This window comes from Moschus berezovskii, chromosome 8 (assembly GCF_049115385.1).
Source record: "Moschus berezovskii isolate FMDL1 chromosome 8, NW_MosBer_1.0, whole genome shotgun sequence".
NCBI classification, from domain to species: Eukaryota; Metazoa; Chordata; class Mammalia; order Artiodactyla; family Moschidae; genus Moschus; species Moschus berezovskii.
In genome coordinates this window covers 71,748,504-71,771,608 of record NC_142467.1, presented here as the reverse complement: position 1 = coordinate 71,771,608, position 23,105 = coordinate 71,748,504, and the positions used below count along the sequence as shown (strand labels likewise).

The 23,105-nt window shown below is 41.3% G+C and overlaps 1 protein-coding gene across 1 annotated transcript in view; it reads left to right on the top strand.

Moving 5' to 3' along the window:
• Nucleotides 1-5,318: 5,318 nt before the first annotated feature.
• Nucleotides 5,319-23,105, top strand: part of NLRP3 (NLR family pyrin domain containing 3) — a 56,208-nt gene continuing 38,421 nt past the window's right edge. Inside the window, exons 1-6 of the mRNA XM_055430479.2 lie at nt 5,319-5,382; nt 7,357-7,418; nt 7,602-7,904; nt 12,062-12,166; nt 12,660-14,415; nt 19,732-19,899. Coding sequence (XP_055286454.1) covers nt 7,622-7,904; nt 12,062-12,166; nt 12,660-14,415; nt 19,732-19,899 — 2,312 coding nt within the window. The 5' untranslated portion in view covers nt 5,319-5,382; nt 7,357-7,418; nt 7,602-7,621. The remainder of the gene's footprint in view (nt 5,383-7,356; nt 7,419-7,601; nt 7,905-12,061; nt 12,167-12,659; nt 14,416-19,731; nt 19,900-23,105) is intronic.

The following is a 23,105-nucleotide window of genomic DNA, read 5'->3' as shown; positions in this document are numbered from 1 at the left end:
AAGAATTGATGCTTTTGAACTGTGGTGCTGGAGAAGACTCTTGAGAGTCCCTTGGACTGCAAGGAGATCCAACCAGTCCATTCTAAAGGAGATCGATCCTGGGTGTTCATTGGAAGGACTGATGCTAAAGCTGAAACTCCAATACTTTGGCCACCTCATGCGACGAGTTGACTCACTGGAAAAGACTCTGATGCTGGGAGGGATTGGGGGCGGGAGGAGAAGGGGACGACAGAGAATGAGATGGCTGGATGGCATCACCGAATCTATGGACATGAGTTTGAGTCAACTCCGGGAGTTGGTGATGGACAGGGAGGCCTGGAGTGCTGTGATTCATGGGGTCGCAAAGTGTTGGACACGACTGAGCGACTGAACTGAACTGAACTGAATTCTTCTGGGTTAAATGAGAGAGAGAGAAAATGAGGAGTGGAAATGTATAACATAATTGATATTCTTTTTTATTGTAGAAAATATATATAACACACAATTTTCCATTTTAATGATTTTTAAGTGTGCAGTCCAGCAGTGTGATATACATTCACATTGTCATGCAGCCATTAACATCACCCATCTCTAGAACACTTCATCCTTTTTTTTTTTTTAAACCTGGCCTCATCCTGCAGCTTGTGGGATCTCAGTTCCCCAACCAAGGATTGAACCCAGGCCCTTGGCAGTGAAAGCACAAAGTCCTAACCATTGGACCACCAGGGAATCCCAAGAACTCTTCATCTTGCAAAACCGAAACTTTGTCACCATTTAATGCATCCCTATTTCCCCCTCACCACTACCCACCCCCGGCCATGGATCCCTTCCAAGCACCATTCTTTCTGTTTCTGTGAATGTGACTATTCTAAAAATCTTATATAAGTGGAACTGCATGTGTTTTTACGTAACTGTCTTATTTCACTTAGCGTAATGTCATCATGGTTCATGTTGTAATATGAACTTCCTTTTTAAGGCTGTATAATATTCCATGGTATGTATATAATACATTTTGCTAATGCATTCACTAGTTAATAACACTTGGGTTGTTTCTACCTTTGGCTATAAACACAGGTATATTAAAATGACTTTTAAAATACATATAACTGAACCTTACCAAATATCCCTTCTTTCTGATGAAAAAACTTGAAATTTTTATTTTCTTTGTTTAAAGATAAGACATTCACTTATAAGATGAGTTAACTTATGGGGACCTCATATATAACATGATGACTAAGAGTTAATAATACATATTTATACTTGATTGTTGAGAGTAATCTTAAATATTCTCAACACATACAATACACACAATTCTTAACACACACACAAAGGTAACTATGTTAAATGATGGATTTGTTAACTAATCTTATGGTAATCATTTCACAATATATAATGTGTACCAAATCATGTTGTACATTTTAAACTTGCACAGTGTTATTTGTCAATTATATCTCAATAAATCTGGGGGTGGGAGTGGGGAAGATATGACTGAGGAGTTAGGAATTCAAATTCAAGTTTCAAGCAAGCAAACATAAATAGGAGATATGGGCTGAATCTGAGTTTGGAGGGAGTGATGGAGACTGCAGAAAACTGAAGTTAGCTCAGTGTGGCTTCCTTTTCTAGCTCCCGGTTCCATATTGAAGGAGTACTGCTTGGACTGGTTCTAGAATTCTAGTTCCCAAATCAGTTCTTTCTGATCAGGAAGCAAACCCCCTGCTTTGGGGGTGTGGAGTCTTAGCCACTGGACCACCAAGGAAGCCCCCCTGAATCATTGATTTTAATTAAAGTTTACATTTCAGTAGCCATGTGTGACTAGACTAGTAGCTACTCTATTGGTTAGTGAAGGGTTGATGACTGGAAAGTGACAGCAATGCCTGCAGCCTAAAAGAGTATCTTTGCCAGGAAAGCAATGTGCCTTCTGGCTTCTCATGTAGAACTGAAACTACTTTCCCCACAGGCTCAGGAAGGATGATTAGTATATCTCGTTAACTGTGTGGAGGTCGAGGGAAGGGCAAGATAGGTGAGGATTTGGAGGCATTCAGGCCCAGAGATACATGCAGTATTTAGGGTAACTTGAAATGGCAACCCACTCCAGTACTCTTGCCTAGAAAATTCCACGATGCATGATCGTGGTAGACTACAGTCCATGGGGCTGCAAAGAGTCGAACATGAGTGAGCAAATTCGTTTTCGCTTTTTGCACTGTTATTGCTGTTTTGCTTTGGACTTTTCAATAGAATCTTGACTTTAAATGTCTTGGATCTTTGTCAGCATGCCTATACTTTCATGTCTCATGTCTGGATTTTTTTTTGGTTCAGAAAAACCCCTATGTCATTTCCTCATTTTGCTCCCACCTGTACAATCAGGGATGGCTCAGACGCACTTGGAAGTGGGTTGGGGCAACATGTGGATTTACTTTCATTTTGGTTTGGTTTCCTGTAGATTATTCAATTAGAAAGAGTTTGTGGCAAATTTGGGTTTGGAACCCAATACCCAGAACTCCAGTCAACTCTGCTTTACAGAAGTGAGTTGCAGGTGTTTCATGGGTATAATTGTTTTTCTTTGGCACACAGTATTTCATTGTTATTCGCCAAGGTTTTAGGAGGGAGTCATGAATAGATAGGAAGAGAATTGTTGTATTCTATTTTTATGGCCTTCTTTGTTTATTATTTGTATTGATTTTGATAGTTCCACATCTGAAACAATGTTTTCAGAATGCAGAATAACAGGCAGGCAAAGAATGGTGGTTTTTTTTTTCTTCTTTTTCTTGATTAGTTTTTATACATGATTAGAGTATCGTTTCAAAATTCTGGAATGACATTTGAACTCTGCTTTCTACTTTGCATTTCCCTTTCAGTTATTGGTTAATTGATCTGCTGTCTCTCTCTGTAGCCTCAGCATCTGGAGTCCTCACAGCTCCTGCATGCACCCTGGCCTTTAACAACATTCAGAGCTTGAGACTCAGGTCTGCTATCCTGCCCTTGCTTCAGTGGGAGTAGATGTCTCTCTTTCATCTCTCAGAGTGATAGCTTACTGTGAATGATGTTGGATTCATGATCTCCAAAGAAGATTTAGCTTCAGGACCAGGGACTAGCCTTGATCACTCAAAAGCTTTTGTATAGCAGAGTTTTATTAAAGTATAAAAAGGGACAGAGAAAGCTTCTGACATAGACATCAGAAGGGGGATGGAGAGTGCGCCCTCCCTAGTCTAAGCAAGGGAGTTATATACTTTTTAAATTGATTATTACAGTAAATCAGAAGAACATATCAAGGTTTTAAGGGTCTTACCTAACCCACTCTCACAATTTACATTTTAAGATGACAGAATTAGAACTAACAATAGAAAGATCTTACCAGACCCACTCTCATGATATACATTTTAAGATAACAGGATTAGTCAGAAGGTTTTCAAGAAGGAGAAACTGTCCTCAAGCTGGATATATTGTTATATAATCCTTAGTACAGAGTTTAAGCAGAGCTGTTTTATTGTGTAATCATCAGCTCTGGGCTTAAAGAAAAAAATGTTTTATGTGACTAGGGAATGTAGATAAAATGTCCTTTTCTCCTCCTTGGGAACTCCAGATCCCTATCTACTCTTTGAGAGCCCCAGACCCCTCTCTCCTCCTAGGGGACCCCGGACTTCATATCAACCTGCCTAGGAACTGACTCTCTCAAGAGCATTTTGCACACCATTCTGTAACAGCAGTAGGAGGAGGAGCTAACCACTGATACCAGTTTCTGTGATTCAGGTTCTCTTCCAAAGGCTTCACATTTACCCATTTGCTCAATTTTTATGACAACCATCTCTGATTAGTGCTATTGTTATCCCCATTTTACAGATGAGGAAACTGAGGCACAAAGAGACAAAGTCATCCACAAATGCCCCAGTACCCTTATGTTAGACTTGAATGCTTTTCCTTCTTGCTCCAAGTTTCCTGTACTCCCTGGGGTGCTGAATGCCTCTCACTTACCATGTTCCATGGAACTCATGCCATTATTGGACTGTGGTCCTGCAGACATGGTAACAGAAAAGCAGCTCTGGGTGTATCTATCTTCTCTAGCTCTTCTTGGGTAAGGCAAGCTGCTATTCGGCTTCATGTTCATGCTTGACACACACTAGATACTCCATAAATTTTAGTTGAACAAATAAGTCAGTGAGTCAGAGAGTAGAGTTTGTGCCTATCCAAAGGAATTGAAATAAAGATCTGAAGAGATATGTGCTTCCATGTTCACTGTGGCTTTATTCATAATATCCAAGATGCAGAAATAGCATAAGTGTTCAGAATTAGAAGAATGAATAAAGACAACCAAAGCATCCATCAATAGATGAATGAAGAAGATGTGATATATATATATACATACATATATATTTAGAATGCTGGAATATACATATATATATATTGGAATATATGTTGGACTATATATATTCTATATATATGGAATATTTCATATACATATATGAAAAATATCACAATGGAATGTTATTCAGCCATGATAGATAAGGAAATCCTACCATTTGCAAAAACATGAATGGATTTTGATGACAAAATGAAATAAATGAGAGGAAAGATGAATACCAAATGAAATCACTCATGTAGGATCTAAAATAGTCAAATTCATTGAAACAGAGTAGAATGACAGTTTCCAGGGGCTGGGAAGAGACAGAAAGAGGGAAATGTTAATCAGAGAGTGGGCCGTTTCTATTATGCAAGATGGATAAGTCCTGGAGATCTGCTCTACAGCATAGGGCCTGTAGTTAATAATACTAAATTGTGTACTTAATATTTGTTTATGGTAGATCTTATATTGTGTTCTCACCACACACACAAAGTCAATTTTCCCCATATAATAAGGTGGGGAGAAACTTTGGGAGGTGATAAATATGGTTATAGCCTTGATGGTAGTGATGGTTTCACAGGTATATACTTACCTCAATTAAGTGGTGAAGAAAAATAACAGTCAGTGGTTACTATATTGTCTACTGACCTCCTCCATGTGACAGCTTGGAAGTGAATGGGATCTGCAGTTTGATAGGCAGGTTATGCTCTCGATTGTCTGTTTATCCTGTTATGGTATTCTCCGTCACAGCCCCCTCTGTGTCATCAAAACATTCACATGGCTGCTGTCAGAGTCAGAGGGAACATTCATTGAGCAGCAGTTGAATTTCCTCCCTTTTCTACCCCAGTGGCCATTGAGGGGAGGCCACGTATCTCTGGCTGCAAGCAGGCTCAGCTTTGAGAGCTTCAGTTTGGAAAATCCAGTGATGTGAGTAACCGTTAGTCTCTGCTTTTGCCTGTGATGCAAGCCTGTTTGCTCCAAACTGAGACCACATCCTTCCTGCTGGGTTGTGACTGCTATAAATTTGTCTAGTTTCCTCTCCGGCTGTTCCCGAGGCTGACGTCTGGGTGAGTCCAGCTCTGTGGAGCCGGGTGGCTGAAATAGCCTGGGGAAGAGTGGGGAGATTGTTTCAAGGGGCAGAATTTGACTAGAGGTTCCATCTGCCAGCCTTCAAGTCTATCCTTCAACAATGTTTCTGGAATGTTTCTTTTATGTTTATCAATATTTTGTCGCTATGTGTGCCAGTGCCTGTGTGTGGGGAGTGGGGGTCAGGAACAGTGACCATGGCTCACACTCCCTCCCCCAGAAAGTGGATAGATGGGATGCATATAAGGAAATGAGCATATTTGGAAACCAAGGGACAGAGAAGGTGGAGGTCAGGGTCGGGGTGTACTAAGGTTAGGAATAGGGTAGCCCAGAGGGGAGGCAGAGTCCTGATGTGGATGGAAAGATTGATGTAGTGGGACCTGGGAGGGTCGGCAGAGCTGGTGGATCTGTCGGGAGTACCCCCTCCTCCTGCCACCTGTCAAATGCATAGGGGATGGACTTGACAAGGGGTGGTGGGGGGTATGTGATGCATGACGCGAGGAGTGGAGAGTCAGGAATGGAGACAGAAGGAGTGCTGAACATGTTTGAGATGTCCTGAACATTAAACTGGGATTTTACGAATTCCAGTTTGGAGAGTTCGAAAGCTTCATAAGCTTTCCCTGGTGGCTCAGATGGCAAAGAATCTGCCTGCAATGCAGGAGACCTGGGCTCATAGGGCTTCTCCCTTCCTATGATCCTTTTCTAAATTCAATAATATGAAGAGATCAATTCCAAACAAAGCCAATGTGCTCATCCATCCAAAATCTAGAAACTGTGTATGATCAAGAGATATAGCAGCTGATTTCAAGTCTTTGTGGAACTTGAAGTCTAGTTAGGAAACCAAGACATTGAACACTACGATGTGATTGAACACTACTCTGTGTGATAAAACCTGGGAAAGTGTTTTTGTTTTTTAGCAATCTGATTTTTGGTTTTCCCTGGTGGCTCAGACGGTAAAGAATCTGCCTGCAATGCAGGATGGGTTCGATCCCTGGGTCAGGAAGATCCCCTGGAGAAGGAAATTGCAAACCACTCCAGTATTCTTGCCTGGAGAATTTTAAAGGAGCCTGGTGGGCTACAGTCCATGGGGTCACAAAGAGTCGGACATAACTGAGCAACTAACACTTTCACTTTCATCTATAATTTTTTATCATCTTCAACCATTTTTTCTTCATACTTGACTGAGATACCTACTTAAATGGTGGAAGAAATATTCTCACACTTTTTATGCTAAGAAAAATGCAATGTTAGGGGCATGACTCAGAAATCAGTGACCCTAGTGTAGATCCTGGCTTTGTCCCTCCTGGCTGTGAAACTCTGGGCGAGTCACTTAGCCTAAGACTCAGTTTCTACTTCCATACCATGAAACGAGGAATATAATTTTTCAGTTTTGTGCATCAGTGTAGCACCTAACGCATGAGAAGCTCTCAATAAATGTGAATTCTAATAATTATTATAATTGTGAATTTTGCAAGGAGACATTAAAGAAATGCATGTATTTATCATTCTTCCTTATCACCCCAAGTTCCATCCCATTTCAGTTGTAATCAATCAGTGTGTTGATAAAGGGGTTGTTGCATATTATGCCTTCCTCTGCATGCTTCTATGTTCTCTTTCCTTCTCTCTAGACATATGCTGTTCTGTTCTCACCATAATACTCATTCCTGGCATCCTTTCTTCTCTTGTCCCTCATTCATCTTTCCTTGGTTCAAAACAGAAACAAGAAACCAGAGTCTTTCAGTTGGAAGGAAGGTAAAAATATCTTTTCCACTCTCCCATTTTATAGATGAGGAAACTGAAGTTGAAAAATAGTGGAAAGATTGTCCAGGGTCATACACAGCCAGTAATCAGTGGGATCAAAGTTCTCTTGGTGATATATCAAGGTGGCATCAGGAAGCGGTTTAAGACTACATTGCACTGTTAATATGATTGTGTTGGTGATTTTGTTTCCATAGGGGCACCTTTCTTCCATGGCTCAGGACACACACCTGGGTCGAGCCAATAGGAAAACTTTCTGGTAAGAATTTGACTCACTTTTAAAAGCTAACGATGGCAACTTGTTAGAATCCAGTGATTTTTTTCCTTTCTTTTTTCTGGGTTTTTAATACTTTAGTTCTCTCTGAGGGTAAATTTCTGAAAAGACTTCTTAACCATATGCTGTTCGCACCACCTAACTTCCAAGTGTGGATTTATGCCCAAGGACTCTGACTAGGTCTGCAGATGAGCATGGCAAGTGTCCGCTGCAAGCTGGCTCGTTACCTGGAGGACCTGGAAGACATAGACTTTAAAAAATTCAAGATGCATTTAGAAGACTATCCCAGTCAGAAGGGCTGCACCTCAATTCCTCGGGGTCAGACAGAAAAAGCAGATCACGTGGATCTAGCCACGCTGATGATTGATTTCAACGGGGAAGAGAAGGCATGGGCCATGGCCAAGTGGATTTTTGCTGCAATCAACAGGAGAGACCTTTATGAGAAAGCTAAGAGGGATGAGCCAGAATGGGGTGAGTGGAATGAAGGCAGTACTTTTTTTAAATTGTGATAAAATATACATAAGATAAAATTTACTATTAGTCATTTTTAGTGTATGATGCAGTGGTGGTAAGCTCATTCACACTGTTGTTCAATCTCCAGAATGCTTTTTCATCTTGCAAAACTCTGTACCCATGAAACAATTCTACCCTCCCCTCAGCCCCTGACAACCACTTTCTGTCTCTATGAATTTGACTATTCTAGTACCTTTTATAAGTGGAATCATAGAATATTTGTCTTTTTGTGTAGCAGCATAAACTTGCTCAAGCTTCACACACCTTGTCTCATATGGCAGGATTTCACTCTTTTCTAAGGTGGAATAATATTTTGTGTACGTGTATACCACAGTTTGTTCATCATTCATTCAGCAGTGGACTTTCTAATTGCTTTTAGCTTTTGACTATTGTCAATAATGATTCTATGAACGTGGTTGTACAAACCTCTTTAAGATCTTGCTTTCAATTCTTTTGGGTTTATTTCCAGAAGTGGAATTACTGGCTTATATGGTAATTCTAGTTTAACTTTTTGAGGAATTGCTGTCTTTTCATTATGGCAGTAGATGCACCATTATACATTCCCACTAACAGTGCACAAGGGTTCTAATTTCTTCACCTCCTTACTAACATTTGTTTTTTCTCTTTTTTGACAGTAGCAGTCCTAATGGGCATGAGATGGTATCTCATTTGTGTTTCCCTATTGACTAGTGATATTGAACCTCTTCTCATGTGCTTGTTAGTCAGTTGATTATCTTTGGAGAAATGTCTATTTGAGTTCCTTTCCCATGTTTTAAATGGGTTGTTTGCCTTTTGCTGTTGACCTTTAGGAGTCCTTTATATATATCCTAGATATTAACCTCTTATCAAATATATGATTTGCAAATATTTTCTCCCGTTCTGAGGGTTGTCTTTGCACTCTGTTGATGGTATCCTTTGACAAATCAAAGCTGATATGTTTGCTTTTTAATCACTTATTTTCTTGGCTTTATCATCTATTTTTTCTCATGATAGTGCTATAAGAAGATGGAGGAAAGCAGTTTTCTTTTTTCTAACTCCTTTAAAAACCTGTCAGGGCTCACGTACCCATAAGAACCTTCTTTAATTAGTTACACTTTATTCACATCTCTCCTGGGCCTGGACTTCCTCCAAGTCTTCATCTAGCATCTAGGTATCTACCTGCATGTCAACAAACTTGGATCTCTGCTTCCCATGGTTTGGGGGCCATGTCTCAGCTTATAGAAGTATGTAATTGCTCCAGAAAAGCTTTTCCTGTGCCATTAATTTGGGCATTGGAATTGGTGAAAGAAATCCTCTTCATCTCTGTGGACATATGGTGAGGTTCTTCCTTCTGGCTTGGTGTTCTGAGCAAGGGAAGGGTACAAGAAAGGACTCAGAGGACCCTAGAAAATCACAAGGTGATGATGTTGAGCTAGGGAAAAAGAGTAATAAAAATGAATCAGTGTTTCTGAAACAGACAAAGATGGTGGTGTATATGTAGTACATCTATGCCATTTGAAGTCAGTTTTATAAACTCTTCTGTTTTCTAACGAATTATTTTCTGTTTACCCTGTTTTCTTGTCTAACCTTATTTTGTCCACATTGGCATATCTAAAGTTAATTAAAAAGTATTTATACTGGCAAATATAAAATAGATCAACAGATCACAAGCAGAGTGAGGTGGGGAAGAAATATGGATCTAATGAGGGAGATAAAAAATAGGGGCATGAAGGCAGGTGTGTTTATCAGTGTGGTGTTACAAACAAATTGTGTATAATAGCACAATTATAATTGTGTCAGTACTGACATTCTCAATAACCATTTTAAAGTGTAATAATCAAGGTTGCTTCTTTGGTGGCTCAGATGGTAAAGAATCTTCTTGCAATGCGGGAGACCTGAGTTAAATCCCTGGGTTGGGAAGACCCCTTGGAGAAGGGAATGGCAACCCACTTTAGCATTCTTGCTTGGAGAATTCCATGGACAGAGGAGCATGATGGGCTACAGTTCATGGGGTCGCAAAGAGTCAGACAAGACTGAGGGACTGACACTTTCACTTTCAATCATGGTTGCAGAAGTAGTTCACTTAGCAGATTTTATGGATTTTATTTATTCCTCACAAGAACCCCTGGAGGCCTGTGCTTTTTCAAATAAGTTTTCAATTTCATTATTCTAAGTGAAATAAGCCAAAAGACAAATATTCTGTGATTCCATTATAAGAGGTACATAGAGTAGACAAATTCATAGTGACAAAGTGGTGGTTTCCAGGGGCTGCAAGGAATGGGGAATGCAGAATTGTTGTTTAATGGATATAAAGAATTTCATTTTCACAAGATGAAAGATAATGCTGGAGAATGGTTGCAAAACTGTGTGAAATGGGCCTGGAAAAAGTTATAGTTGTCCATGGCTGTGTTCTAACCAGAGCCAAGCCTGGATTCAATATCAAGTGTCTCTTTGGTGCAATAACCATTATGCCATTTGGCTTATACATGTAGGTTTTGGGGATGGAAGAATTATACCTAGGGTTAGAAGTTTTTGTTGTTGTGGGTTTTGTTTTTTGTTTCAGGGGGCTGGCTAGTGTTATATTTTAGATAAAAATTAAGTTTTGGTCTTGGTTTGAGTTAATGTTTAGATTTTATTTTGTGGTTTTGTGTGTGTGGGGTTAACAGCATTTGCATTCAGAATAAGTAGATACCTCAGGAATCTTTTTTATAGCTCTGGAGTTCCTGCCCACCTAAATTTATCTGTCCCATGCATTTGCCCTGGTACCTATCTCTTGTTCTGCTGTGTCTAATTTCTCCTATGAGATACCTCTTTTGGGTGTGTTATTTATTGATTGTTTAGGTCTATAATTCTCAACTGTGGATGCATGTGGGGTTTTTAAAATAAAAAGTTGCCTTCTACTTTATACTCTGTAATGATCTAAATGGGAGTAGAATCTAAAAAAGAGTATATATATATGTATATATAAATGTGATTCACTTTTCTGTACAGCAGAAAACTAACACAGCATTGTAAATCAACCCTACTCCAATAAAAATTGTTCTAAAAATAGATAAATATAATGGTGCCTGGGCTCCACCTCAGAGAACTGAAAAAGGATCATTGGGAGTAGAGGCCTAGAATCAATATTTTTAAAACTTTCTAAATGAATCTAAAGTTAGTCGGGATTCTGAATTAGATATAAGTCAGATGGGTTATTATTGCTCTTGAAGACTCCAAATATGGGTCAGATGAATTCCAGGCATTTGGGATCAAGGGCAGATGATACTGCTGGCCTTTGGTCATCCTGGGGATACCCGAGAGTGTGGGGGTGGTCTCAAAATCAGAGCACAAGAGAAGGAGTCTGCCAAAGCCAAATGAGGATGAGAAACTTTGCTGCCTTATATGTTTGCCTTCTGATTTCCAGGCTTGGGAGATAGATTCCAAAACTGGATACAATGAGGACATGATATTAGTTGGTATCCATTGCTTTGAAATTAGGAGTACAGGAATGCCTCCAACTGGACATTCAACTGAGCTGTATTTTGGTTTGGGAGATGTGCAGGGCAGGTGGCTTTGACCTGTGCCAGGTGTTGGCTATTGAATTTCAATTGTTTTTATTGTTCAGTCGCTCAGTCGTGTCTGACTCTTTGTGACCCCATGGACTGCAGCACACCAGGCTTCCCTGTCCTTCACCATCTTCTGGAGCTTGCTCAAACTCATGTCCATTGAGTCCGTGATACCATCCAATCATCTCGTCCTCTGTCATCCCCTTCTCCTCCTGTCCTCAATCTTTCCCAGCATCAGAGTCTTTTCTAATTAGTTGGCTCTTCGCATCAGGTGTCCAGAGTATTGGAGTTTCAGCTTCAGCATCCGTCCTTCCAATGAATATTCAGGGTTAATTTCCTTTAGGATTGACTGGTTTGAACTTCTTGCAGTCCACAAGACTCTCAAGGGTCTTCTCCAACACCACAGTTCAAGAGCATCAATTCTTTGGTGCTCAATCTTCTTTATGGTCCAACTCTCACATCCATACATGACTACTGGAAAAACCATAGCTTTGACTATATGGACCTTTGTCATTGGGTTTCAATGACATCACCTTAATCAGGAGTCTTGGTTTTTGACACTTTGTGTTTTCTTCCTTTAATTCTCAGAGAATGCAAATGTTTCTGTGCTAAGTCAGGAAGAAAGCCTTGAAGAAGAATGGATGGGTTTACTGGGATACCTTTCCAGAATCTCTATTTGTAGAAAAAAAAAAGGTAAGCAATGTAGGTGGTACTTCTGACTGGATTTTGAGACCTGGTTCTGTAGGTACTTGAAGCTCAGAAGGTGGATAACTTGGTGATCCTAACATGTTCCTTGGGGTGAAAGGGTCTGTCTTAGGAAATCCACTTTAGCTTAAGAAATAGATGCATATTTCACTCCTTGCAGTCCCCAAACCATGGGTGGGCAACTGAATGTTTCACGTTTTATAGGCCATGAGCTGCAAACTACATCAAGGAGTAAGATTGAATGAAAAAGAACTTTCTGGCCAGGGCCAATGCATATGGCACTTTGCTGTTCTTCTGTTCAACTGTGTCTAGGGAAATTTTAACACCCTACATTTTTATGGGGCTATCCATATCCCAGGCAGTGGTGAGAAACTGCATATCAGTTTCCATTCCTTGGAGACCACCAGCTCCTGTTGATAGCTTGTCTCTGGTGGATGTGGTCAAGCTTCTTCTGAAGTCTAACTTTCTGTCTCTGACACAGATTACTGTAAGAAGTACAGAAAATATGTGAGAAGCAAATTCCAGTGTATCGAAGACAGGAATGCCCGTCTGGGTGAGAGCGTGAACCTCAACAAACGCTTCACCAGGCTGCGTCTCATCAAGGAACACAGGAGTCAACAGGAGAGGGAGCATGAGCTCCTGGCCATTGGCAGGACCTGGGCCAAGATACAGGATAGCCCCATGAGTTCCGTGAACTTGGAATTGCTGTTTGATCCTGAGGACCAGCACTCTGAACCTGTGCACACGGTGGTATTCCAGGGAGCAGCGGGCATTGGGAAAACAATACTGGCCAGGAAGATCATGTTGGACTGGGCATCAGAGAAACTTTACCAGGATAGATTTGACTATTTGTTTTACATTCACTGCCGGGAGGTGAGCCTTGGGACGCAGAGGAGCCTGGGGGACCTGATCGCCAGCTGCTGCCCTGGCCCAAACCCACCCATAGGCAAGATAGTAAGCAAGCCTTCCAAGATCCTCTTCCTCATGGATGGCTTTGACGAGCTGCAAGGTGCCTTTGATGAACACACGGAAGCACTCTGTACGAACTGGAAGAAGGTGGAGCGGGGAGACATTCTCCTGAGCAGCCTCATCAGAAAAAGACTGCTTCCTGAGGCCTCCCTCCTCATCACCACAAGACCTGTGGCCCTGGAGAAACTTCAGCACTTGCTGGGCCAGGCTCGTCATGTGGAGATCCTGGGTTTCTCAGAGGCCAGGAGGAAGGAATATTTCTTAAAGTATTTCTCAGATGAGCAGCAAGCAAGGGAAGCCTTCAGGCTGATCCAGGAGAATGAGATCCTCTTCACCATGTGTTTTATTCCTCTGGTCTGCTGGATTGTGTGCACTGGGCTGAAACAGCAGATGGATAGTGGCAAGAGTCTTGCTCGGACATCCAAGACTACCACTGCAGTGTATATCTTCTTCCTCTCCAGTTTGTTGCAATCTCAGGGAGGGAGCCAGGAGAACCACAACTCTGCTACCCTCTGGGGTCTCTGCTCATTGGCTGCAGATGGAATCTGGAACCAGAAAATCCTATTTGAGGAGTGCGATCTCAGAAATCACGGCCTGCAGAAGGCAGATGTGTCTGCTTTCTTGAGGATGAACCTGTTCCAAAAGGAAGTGGACTGCGAGAAATTCTACAGCTTCATCCACATGACTTTCCAGGAGTTCTTTGCTGCCATGTACTACCTGCTGGAAGAAGATAATCATGGGGGGATGAGGAACATGCCTCAGGGTTGTTCAAATCTTCCCAACCGAGATGTGACGGTCCTTCTCGAAAACTATGGCAGATTCGAAAAGGGGTATCTGATTTTTGTTGTCCGTTTCCTCTTTGGCCTTATAAACCAGGAGAGAACCTCCTACTTAGAGAAAAAACTGAGTTGTAAGATCTCTCAGAAAATCAGATTGGAGCTGCTGAAATGGATTGAAGCAAAAGCCAAGGCCAAGACACTACAGATTGAGCCCAGCCAGCTGGAATTGTTCTATTGTTTGTATGAGATGCAGGAGGAGGACTTTGTGCAAAGTGCCATGGGCCATTTCCCCAAAATTGAGATCAAGCTGTCCACCAGAATGGACCACGTGGTTTCTTCTTTTTGTATTGAGAACTGTCGCCATGTGGAATCCCTTTCCCTGAGGTTGCTCCATAACTCACCTAAGGAGGAGGAAGAAGAGGAGGAAGTTAGACACTCTCATATGAACCATTCTGTTCTCTCTGAATCTGAAGTTGCATATTCTCAGCGGTAAGGAGATCTTGCTTCAGGCAATTGATACTATATGTCTTCTACTTTCTAGTCATCTGATTCTTGGCACTTGCTTTCTCTCCTTTGTTTTCAACAGTCTTGCAAATGCAGTTTCCACAGCTACAAAACAATGCCATCATCACTCATTTCTACCAGACCCTTTCATTGGCAGATACTGACTAGTAGAGGAAGAGTAGGTAGACAAATGACATGTGAAAAAAGCCAATGAAACAATAAGCAAATGTTTGGTGGATGCCAATTTAGCACAATGTGTTATGTGAAAAAAAGAATGGAAGAAAATGTTCATCAACTGAAATTGCTTGTAATTTACTTGGGACTTTATTTCTTAATAGCCTGTCACCTAAGGGGCAGAACAACCAGTAATGACTCTGTCCAGGAACACAGAGGACAGAGGACCTCAGTGTGGGATGCTTGGGAGAGATTTCTTGGAGGAGTGAAGTTTGAGCCTGCCTTGAAAGACTGAGAGAATGTAGGTGGGTGGCAGAGAAGGAAAAGGAATTTTTTATTACCTAGACAATCTATTAAAAAAAACAGTTAATTTATTTATTTTTGGCTACGCTAGGTCTTGCTGTGTGTGAGGTTTCTCTAGTTGCTGCAAGTAGAGGCCAATCTCTAGTTGTGGCGCACAGGCTTCTCACTGGGGGGCTTCTCTTCTATAGAGCACAGGCTCTAGGCATGCAGGCTTCAGTATTTGTGGCATATGGGCTTAATTGGCCTGTACAGGTGGAATCTCTCAGGAAGAGGGATGGAACTCATGTCACCTGCCACCACTATTCTTGCCAGGAGAGTTCCACGGACAGAGGAACCTGGCGGCCAACAGTCCATGGGATCACCAAGAGTTATACGTGACTGAGGAACTAACACTTTCATTTGTCAGCAGCACCCACTTCAAGGTCTGTTTACTCAGTTGTTAGAGGGTTGGAAGTCAGTTGTTGTGTGTGTTCATTGAAAGGGTTGAGTTACTTGACTTCTAAATCCTTGGGCAGAAACTACCACAGCTTCAGTGGCTGTGGGGAGGTGTCTGCTCTGTGAATGCTTGGGTTTGACCTCTATAGAGGATTCTTGACATGGGACAAAATTAAGAAGAAAAGGAGCTGGCCCTTTCACTGGCAGCAATAAGCTTTCAGCTCCCTCTCTTTTCCTTGGCACTGCTACCAGGATGACTTTTCTATTTATTGTTGGGTCATCAAGGACTACCTGCTGAAGCTTCAGTAGTGGCTAAGACCCAGGTCCTATTCACAACAACTTACCGTTGGGTTGTGGGGCCAGGCAGGAAACCAGGGCTGTTGGTGGAAGGGGCGGCCTTTGGCAAGACTATTGGTGGAGTGCATCTGAAGCACACAGGGGGAGCCCTTGACCAGCTGTATCCTGAAGGATGGAGTATGAAAGAGTCAAGGATGGCCAAGGGGCAGCCAAGACCAAGGGGACGGTGAGTTCTAAGAGTGGGGTGGGAAAGCAGGGTACATTTTAACAATAGCAAATAGTTCAGAATAGCTAGAAAGAAGGTGGAAGAGGGAGAGAGTGAGAGCCTGTTTGGACTACAGCACCTACAGAAGAGCCTAACATAGTTTGCAAATCCTGTGAACTTTCATTTTCAGTCTTTAGAAAGAAGCATGTATGTCATGACTGCAAGAAAGATTTTTGCTCAGTTTGTTCAGTCTTATAAATAAAATCTCCATAGATGTTCCACTTGTCACTTATTACAAGAGATGGCCTTTCAGTGCTCTCAGTTAGTGCAGAAAGTGAAGGATCTCTGGCAGTATCTCATTCTTAGAAGCATATCAATTGATACCTGTTGAGAGAAAGAAGACTTGCTAGATTTGGTACTGTGCCACCAGAGGCTCAGTTCTGCAGTCAAACTGGACATGAACAGTCTGAATTCCTCAAGGTCCCAGACTTCTAGCTTTTTTACACATTGATTTTTTTTTTTCAAACTATAGAGCCCCATCTGCTACCATGTCTTGAGAGAAGATCTCACTAGGACACTAAAAATGAGGCTCAGAAAACAAGACACCTGACTAAGATTACAGGATTGTGAAGAAGGCTGGCAGAAACTCAGACTAAAACCTTGAAGAAAAGCCTGATGCCCATCATGCTAGATGATAGCTACCTTCTTCTGAGGATAGGAGCTTGCTTTGTGTGTAGTAAAGATTTCAAAGGACTAGCAGCATGGGTACCAGTTGGTCCTACTTCAGAGATTCTGGCTTTTTTCCTATGATGTGGCCTGGCATAAGGATTTTTGTGATCACTACTGGTGCTATTATGCAGCTAATGTAAGAATCAGGTCTGGGTCATTTAGCAGAGTGTCCAGGGCCGTGGGCAGGGCAGCCAGTTGATGAAGGAGGAGAAGGATTCCTGAGGGAGGAACCAGAGGCTCTTCACAGTCGGCCAAAGTCACCAGCTGTTTTGTAATTTAAAAAATATTATTATTTTTCATCAAGATATAGTTGATATAGAATGTTTCCAGTGTATAACATAGTTATTCATAATTTTTAGAAATTGTTTTTTTAAAATTAAAAAAATTAAATTAAAGGAAAATTGCTTTACAATATTGTGTTGGTTTCTGCCATACATCAACATGAATCAGCATACATGTGTCCTCTCCCTCTTGAACCTCCCTCCCACCTCCCTCCCCATCCCACCCCTCTAGGTTGTCACAGAGCCCCCAGTGTGAGTTCCCTGAGTAATAGGGCAAATACCCATTGGCTAACTATTTTACATATGGTGATTCACAAATTTTTAAAGATTTCGTTCCATTTATAGCTATTTGTGATATTCCTTGTGTTGTACAACTTATTTTTGTATTTTATTTATTTTACACATAGTAATTTGTACTTCTTTTTTTTTAAACTTTTTGTTTTGTATTGAGATATAGCTGATTAAGAAACAATCTTGTGACAGTTTCCGGTGAAAAGAGAAGGGACTCAGCCATATACACATGTATCCATTTTCTCCCAAACTCCCCTCCCATCCAGGCTTTCATATAGCATTGAGCAGAGTTTCATGTGCCATGCAAGTAGATCCTTCTTGGTTATCCATTTTAAATGTAACAGTGTGTACATGTCCATTTCAAACTCCCAAATTATTCTCTCCCCTTATCCTTTTCCCATTTTAGTTTTTTAAATTGAAGTATAGTTGATTTGCAATGTCATATTAGTTTTAAATCTATAGCACAGTGATTCAGTTATATATATATATAAATCATATATATAACTGTTTTCTATATATACATATACATATACTTTTTCAGATTATTTTCCTAATAGGTTGTTACAAGTTATTGTTCCCTGTGCTATACAATAGATCCTTGCTGGTTCTCTATTTTATATATAGTAGTGGTAGTAGTTAGTAGTTTTGGAGAAGGAAATGGAAACCCACTCCAGTGTTCTTGCCTGGAGAATCCCAGGAATGGGGGAGCCTGGTGGTCTTCCGTCTATGGGGTCACACAGAGTTGGACACGACTGAAGTGACTTAGCAGCAGCAGCAGCAGCAGTGGTAGTAGTTTAGTTACTGTCGTGTCTGAATCTTTGTGACCCGACAGACTTTAGCCCACCAGGCTCCTCTGTCCATGGGATTTTCCAGGCAAGAATACTGGAGTGGGTTGGCGGTTCCTTCTCCAGGAGATCTTCCCGACCCAGGGATCGAACCCATGTCTCCTGCTTGACAGGGGCCTTCTTTATCCCTGAGCCACCTGGGAAGCTGTATATAGTAGTGTGTGTATGTTAATCCCAACCTCCAAGTTTATCCCTCCTCCCCCTTCCCCTTTGATAACTGTAATTTTGTTTTCTATGTCTGTGAGTCTTTTTCTGTTTTGTAAATAAGTTTATTTGTATTATTTTTTTAGATTCCACATATAAGTGATATCATATACTATAATACTTTCTAAGTCCATCCAAGTTGTTGCAAATGACAAAATTTCCTTATTTTTGTATTTTTTCAATTGGAAAATAATTGCTTTACAATGTTGTGTTGGTTTCTGCCATACATCAACATGAATCAATCATACCTCTGTATATATATATATATATATCCCTTCTCTCTTGAGCCTCTTCACTCCCATCCCACCCTCTAGGTTGTCATAGAGTGCCAGGCTGGGCTTCCTGTGTTAGACAGCAGTTCCCACTGGTTATCTATTTTACATATGTTAGTGTATATATGTCAAAGCAAGCTCTGGGAGTTGGTGATGGACAGGAAAGCCTGGTGTACTGCAGTCCATGGGGTCTCAAAGAGTCGGACGCGACTGACTAAGCAACTCAACTGAACTGAACTGATATGTCAGTGCTACTTTCTCAATTTGTCCCACCCTCTCCTTTTCCTGCTGTGTCCCCAAGTTCATTCTCTATGTCTGAGTCTCCCTGGCTGAGTAGTATTCCATTGTGTGTGTGTGTTTGTGTATGTATATATCACATCTTCTTTATCTATTCATCACAAGCCCTTTTTCTTTTTTAAAGTAATTTGTTTATTTTAATTGGAGGCTAATTACTTTACAATATTGTAGTGGTTTTTGCCATACATCGACATGAATCAGCCATGGGTGCACATGTCTTCCCCATCCAGAACCCCCCTCCCACCTCCCTCCCCATCCCCCAGGGTCATCCCAGTGCACCAGCCCTGAGCACCCTGTCTCATGTATCGAACCTGAACCAGTGATCTGCTTCACATATGATAATATACACGTTTCAATGCTACCCTCTCAAATCATCCCACCCTTGCCTTCTCCCACAGAGTCCAAAAGACTGGTTTTTACATCTGTGTCTCTTTTGCTGTCTAACATATAGGGTCATCATTACCATCTTTCTAAATTCCATATATATGCGTTAATATACTATATTGGTGTTTTTCTTTCTGACTTACTTCACTCTATATAATAGGCTCCAGTTTCATCCACCTCATTAGAACCGATTCAAATGCATTCTTTTTAATGGCTGAGTAATATTCCATTGTGTATATGTACCACAGCTTTCTTATCCATTTGTCTGCTGATGGGCAACTAGGTTGCTCCCATGTCCTGGCTTTTGTAAACAGTGCTGCGATGAACATTGGGGTACACATGTCTCTTTCAATTCTGGTTTCCTTGGTGCATCAGGCTCTTTTAATCATAAACTGTGCAGAACAGCCTTACTAGGACTCCTCTGGCCTTTTGCATTCCTCAGAGCCCAGTCTTTGGTTCTGTGACTCATTTCTTAATTCCTAGGATGCCTTTGCACTAGTGTCAGCCACTCCTGGCTCCAACTTCAGTTTGCTGTTCTTAGAGATTCACTTTGTTTTCTCTTCTTCCTTCCTTCCAATTTCTAGATTGGTGAACTATCTGACCTCCAGCATTTGCAGTGGCATCTTCTCAGTCCTGGGCAATAACTGGAATCTCACTGAATTGAACCTCAGTGGCAATACCCTGGGAGACCCAGGCATGAAAGTGTTATGTGAAACACTCCAACAACCTGGCTGTAACATTCGTAGATTGTGGTAAGAATCTGTGTGTGTATATGTGTGTATGTGTATGTGAGAAAGAGAGAAAGGGAGAAGAAGGACCATTTTAGCAGTTTATTAATTTTCTAAGAAACTCCAATACTTTGGCCACCTCATGCAAAGACTTGACTCACTGGAAAAGACTCTGATGCTGGGAAAGATTGGGGGCGGGAGGAGAAGGGGACAACAGAGAATGAGATGGCTGGATGGCATCACTGACTCAATGGACATGAGTTTGAGTGAACTCCGGGAGTTGGTGATGGACAGGGAGGCCTGGTGCGCTGTGATTCATGGGGTCACAAAGAGTCGGACACGACTGAGCGACTGAACTGAACTGAACTGAATGGAAGGCTAGCATAACCAAGTACCACAGAGTGGGAGACCTCAATAATAGAAATTAACTTTCTCACAATCCTGGCAGCTGGAAGTCCAAGATGAAGTTGTCAGAAGTGTTGGTTTCCTCTGCTGCTTCTCTCCTTGGCTGTAGATCGGTGTCCTCTCCCTGTTTCTTCACATGGTCTCTGTGTGTGTCTGATCTCTTCTTCATACAAGGACACCAGTCATGTTGGATTAGGGCCTGCCCTAATGACCTCATTTTAACTTAATTACCTTTTTAAAATCCAATTAGTTATATTCTAAGGTGCTAAGGGTTGAGACTTCAACATGAACTTTTTTTGGGGGACACAGTTCAGCCTATTACAAATAGAAAGGCCAAATGGTTTGGAGGACAGTCATTTGAGAAGTTTCAGATGGGGAAGAATAAAGAGGAACTGAAAATAAGTCATTTGTTGGTGGTAAGAAAGGGCATGACTTTTAGTCTTCCATTTCTTCATTAGTCACACTTATAGATGAGAATAGAAGAGTTTCATCAAATACAGAAATGGCTACCTGAGCTGGAACCCATCAAAATATTTTGCATGGATTAAATTGTCACAGGGCATGTCTTGTGGGTCTATAATAAAGTGCTTGCTATGAGCCCACACTGTGACAAACACCCTCCTCTAACAACACAAGAAATGACTCTACACATGGACATCACCAGATAGCCATACTGAAATCAGATTGATTATATTCTTTGTAGCTGCAGATGGAGAAACTCTATACAGTCAGCAAAAACGAGACCAGGAACTGACTGTGGCTCAGATCATGAGCCAAATTCAGACTTAAATTGAAGAAAGTGGGGAAAACTACTAGACCATTCAGGTGTGATCTAAATCAAATCTGTTATGATTATACAGTGGAAGTGAGAAATAGATTCAAGGGATTAGGTCTGATAGACAGACTGCCTGAAGAACTATGGACAGAAGTTTGTGACATTGTACAGGAGGCAGTGATCAAGACCATCCCCAAGAAAAAGAAACACAAAAAGACAAAATGGTTGTCTGAGGAGGCCTTACAAATAGCTGAGAAAAGAAGAGAAGCTAAAGGCAAAAGAGAAAAGGAAAGATATACCCATTTGAATGCAGAGTTCCAAAGAAGAGCAAGGAGAGATAAGAAAGCCTTCTCTAGTGATCAACGCAAAGAAATAGAGGAAAACAGTAGAATGGGAAAAACTAGAGATCTCTTCAAGAAAATTAAAGATACCAAGGGAACATTTCATGGAAAGATGGGCACAGTAACAGACAGAAATGGTATGGACCTAACAGAAGCAGAAGATATTAAGAGGAAGTGGCAAGAATACACAGAAAAACTATACAAAAAAGATCTTAATGATCCAGATAACCACAATGCTCTGATCACTCACCTAGAGCCAGACATCTAGGAATGTGAAGTCAATTGGGCCTTAGGAAGCATCACTACAAACAGAGCTAGTGGAGGTGATGGAATTGCAGTTGAACTATTTCAAATCCTAAAAGATGACACTGTTAAAGTGCTGTACTCAGTATGCCAGGAAAACTCAGCAGTGGCCACAGGACTGGAAAAGGTCAGTTTTCATTCCAATCCCAAAGAAAGGCAATGCCAAAGAATGTTCAAATTACTGCACAATTGCACTCATCTCACACACTAGTAAAGTAATGCTCAAAATTCTCCAAGTCAGGCTTCAGCAGTATGTAAACCGTGAACTTCCAGATGTTCAAGCTGGATTTAGAAAAGACAGAGGAACCAGAGATCAAATTGCCAACATCCACTGGATAAGCAAGAGAGTTCCAGAAAAACATCTGCTCTGTTGACTATACCAAAGTCTTTGACTGTTTGGATCACAACAAACTGTGGAAAAATCTTAAAGAGATTAGGATTCCATACCACCTTACCTACCTCCTGAGAGGTAGATAATGTCAAGAAACATTAGTTAGAACTGGACATGGAACAACAGACTGGTTCCAAATCAAGAAAGGAGTAAGTCAAGGCTGTGTATTGTCACCCTGATTCTTTAACTTCTATGCAGAGTACATCATGTGAAATGCTGGGCTGGATGAAGCACAAGCTGGAATCAAGAGTGTTTGGAGAAATATCATAATCCCAGATACACAGATGACACCACCCTTATGGCAGAAAGCAAAGAAGAACTAAAGAGCCTCTTGATGAAAGTGAAAGAGGATAGTGAAAAAGTTGGTTTAAAACACAGCATTCAAAAACTGAAGATCATGGCATCCAGTCCCATCACTTCATGGCAAATAGATGGGGAAACAATGGAAATATGACAGACTTTATTTTCTTGGGCTCCAAGATCAATGCAGATGGTAACTGCAGCCATCAAATTAAAAGACGCTTGTTCCTTGGAAGAAAAGCTATGACCAACCGGTACAGGATATTAAAAACATTACTTTGTGACAAAGGTCTGTCTAGTCCATGTTATGGTTTTTCTAGTAGTCATGTATGGATGTGAGAGTTGGACTATAAAGAAAGCTGAGTGCCAAAGAATTAATGCTTTTGAACTGTGGTGTTGGAAGAGACTCTTGAGTGTCCCTTGAACTGCAAGGAGATCCAACCAGTCCATCTTAAAGGAAATCAGTCCTGAATATTCATTGGAAGGACTGATGCTGAAGCTGAAACTCCAATACTCTGGCCACCTAATGTGAGGAACTGACTCATTTGAAAAGACTGTGATGCTGGGAAAGGTTGAAGGCAGGAGGAGAAGGGGATGACAGAGTATGAGATTGGTTAGATGGCATCACTGCTCAATGGACATGGGTTGTAATAAACTCCAGGAGTTGGTGATGAACAGGGAGGCCTGGTGTGCTGCAGTCCATAGGGAAGCAAAG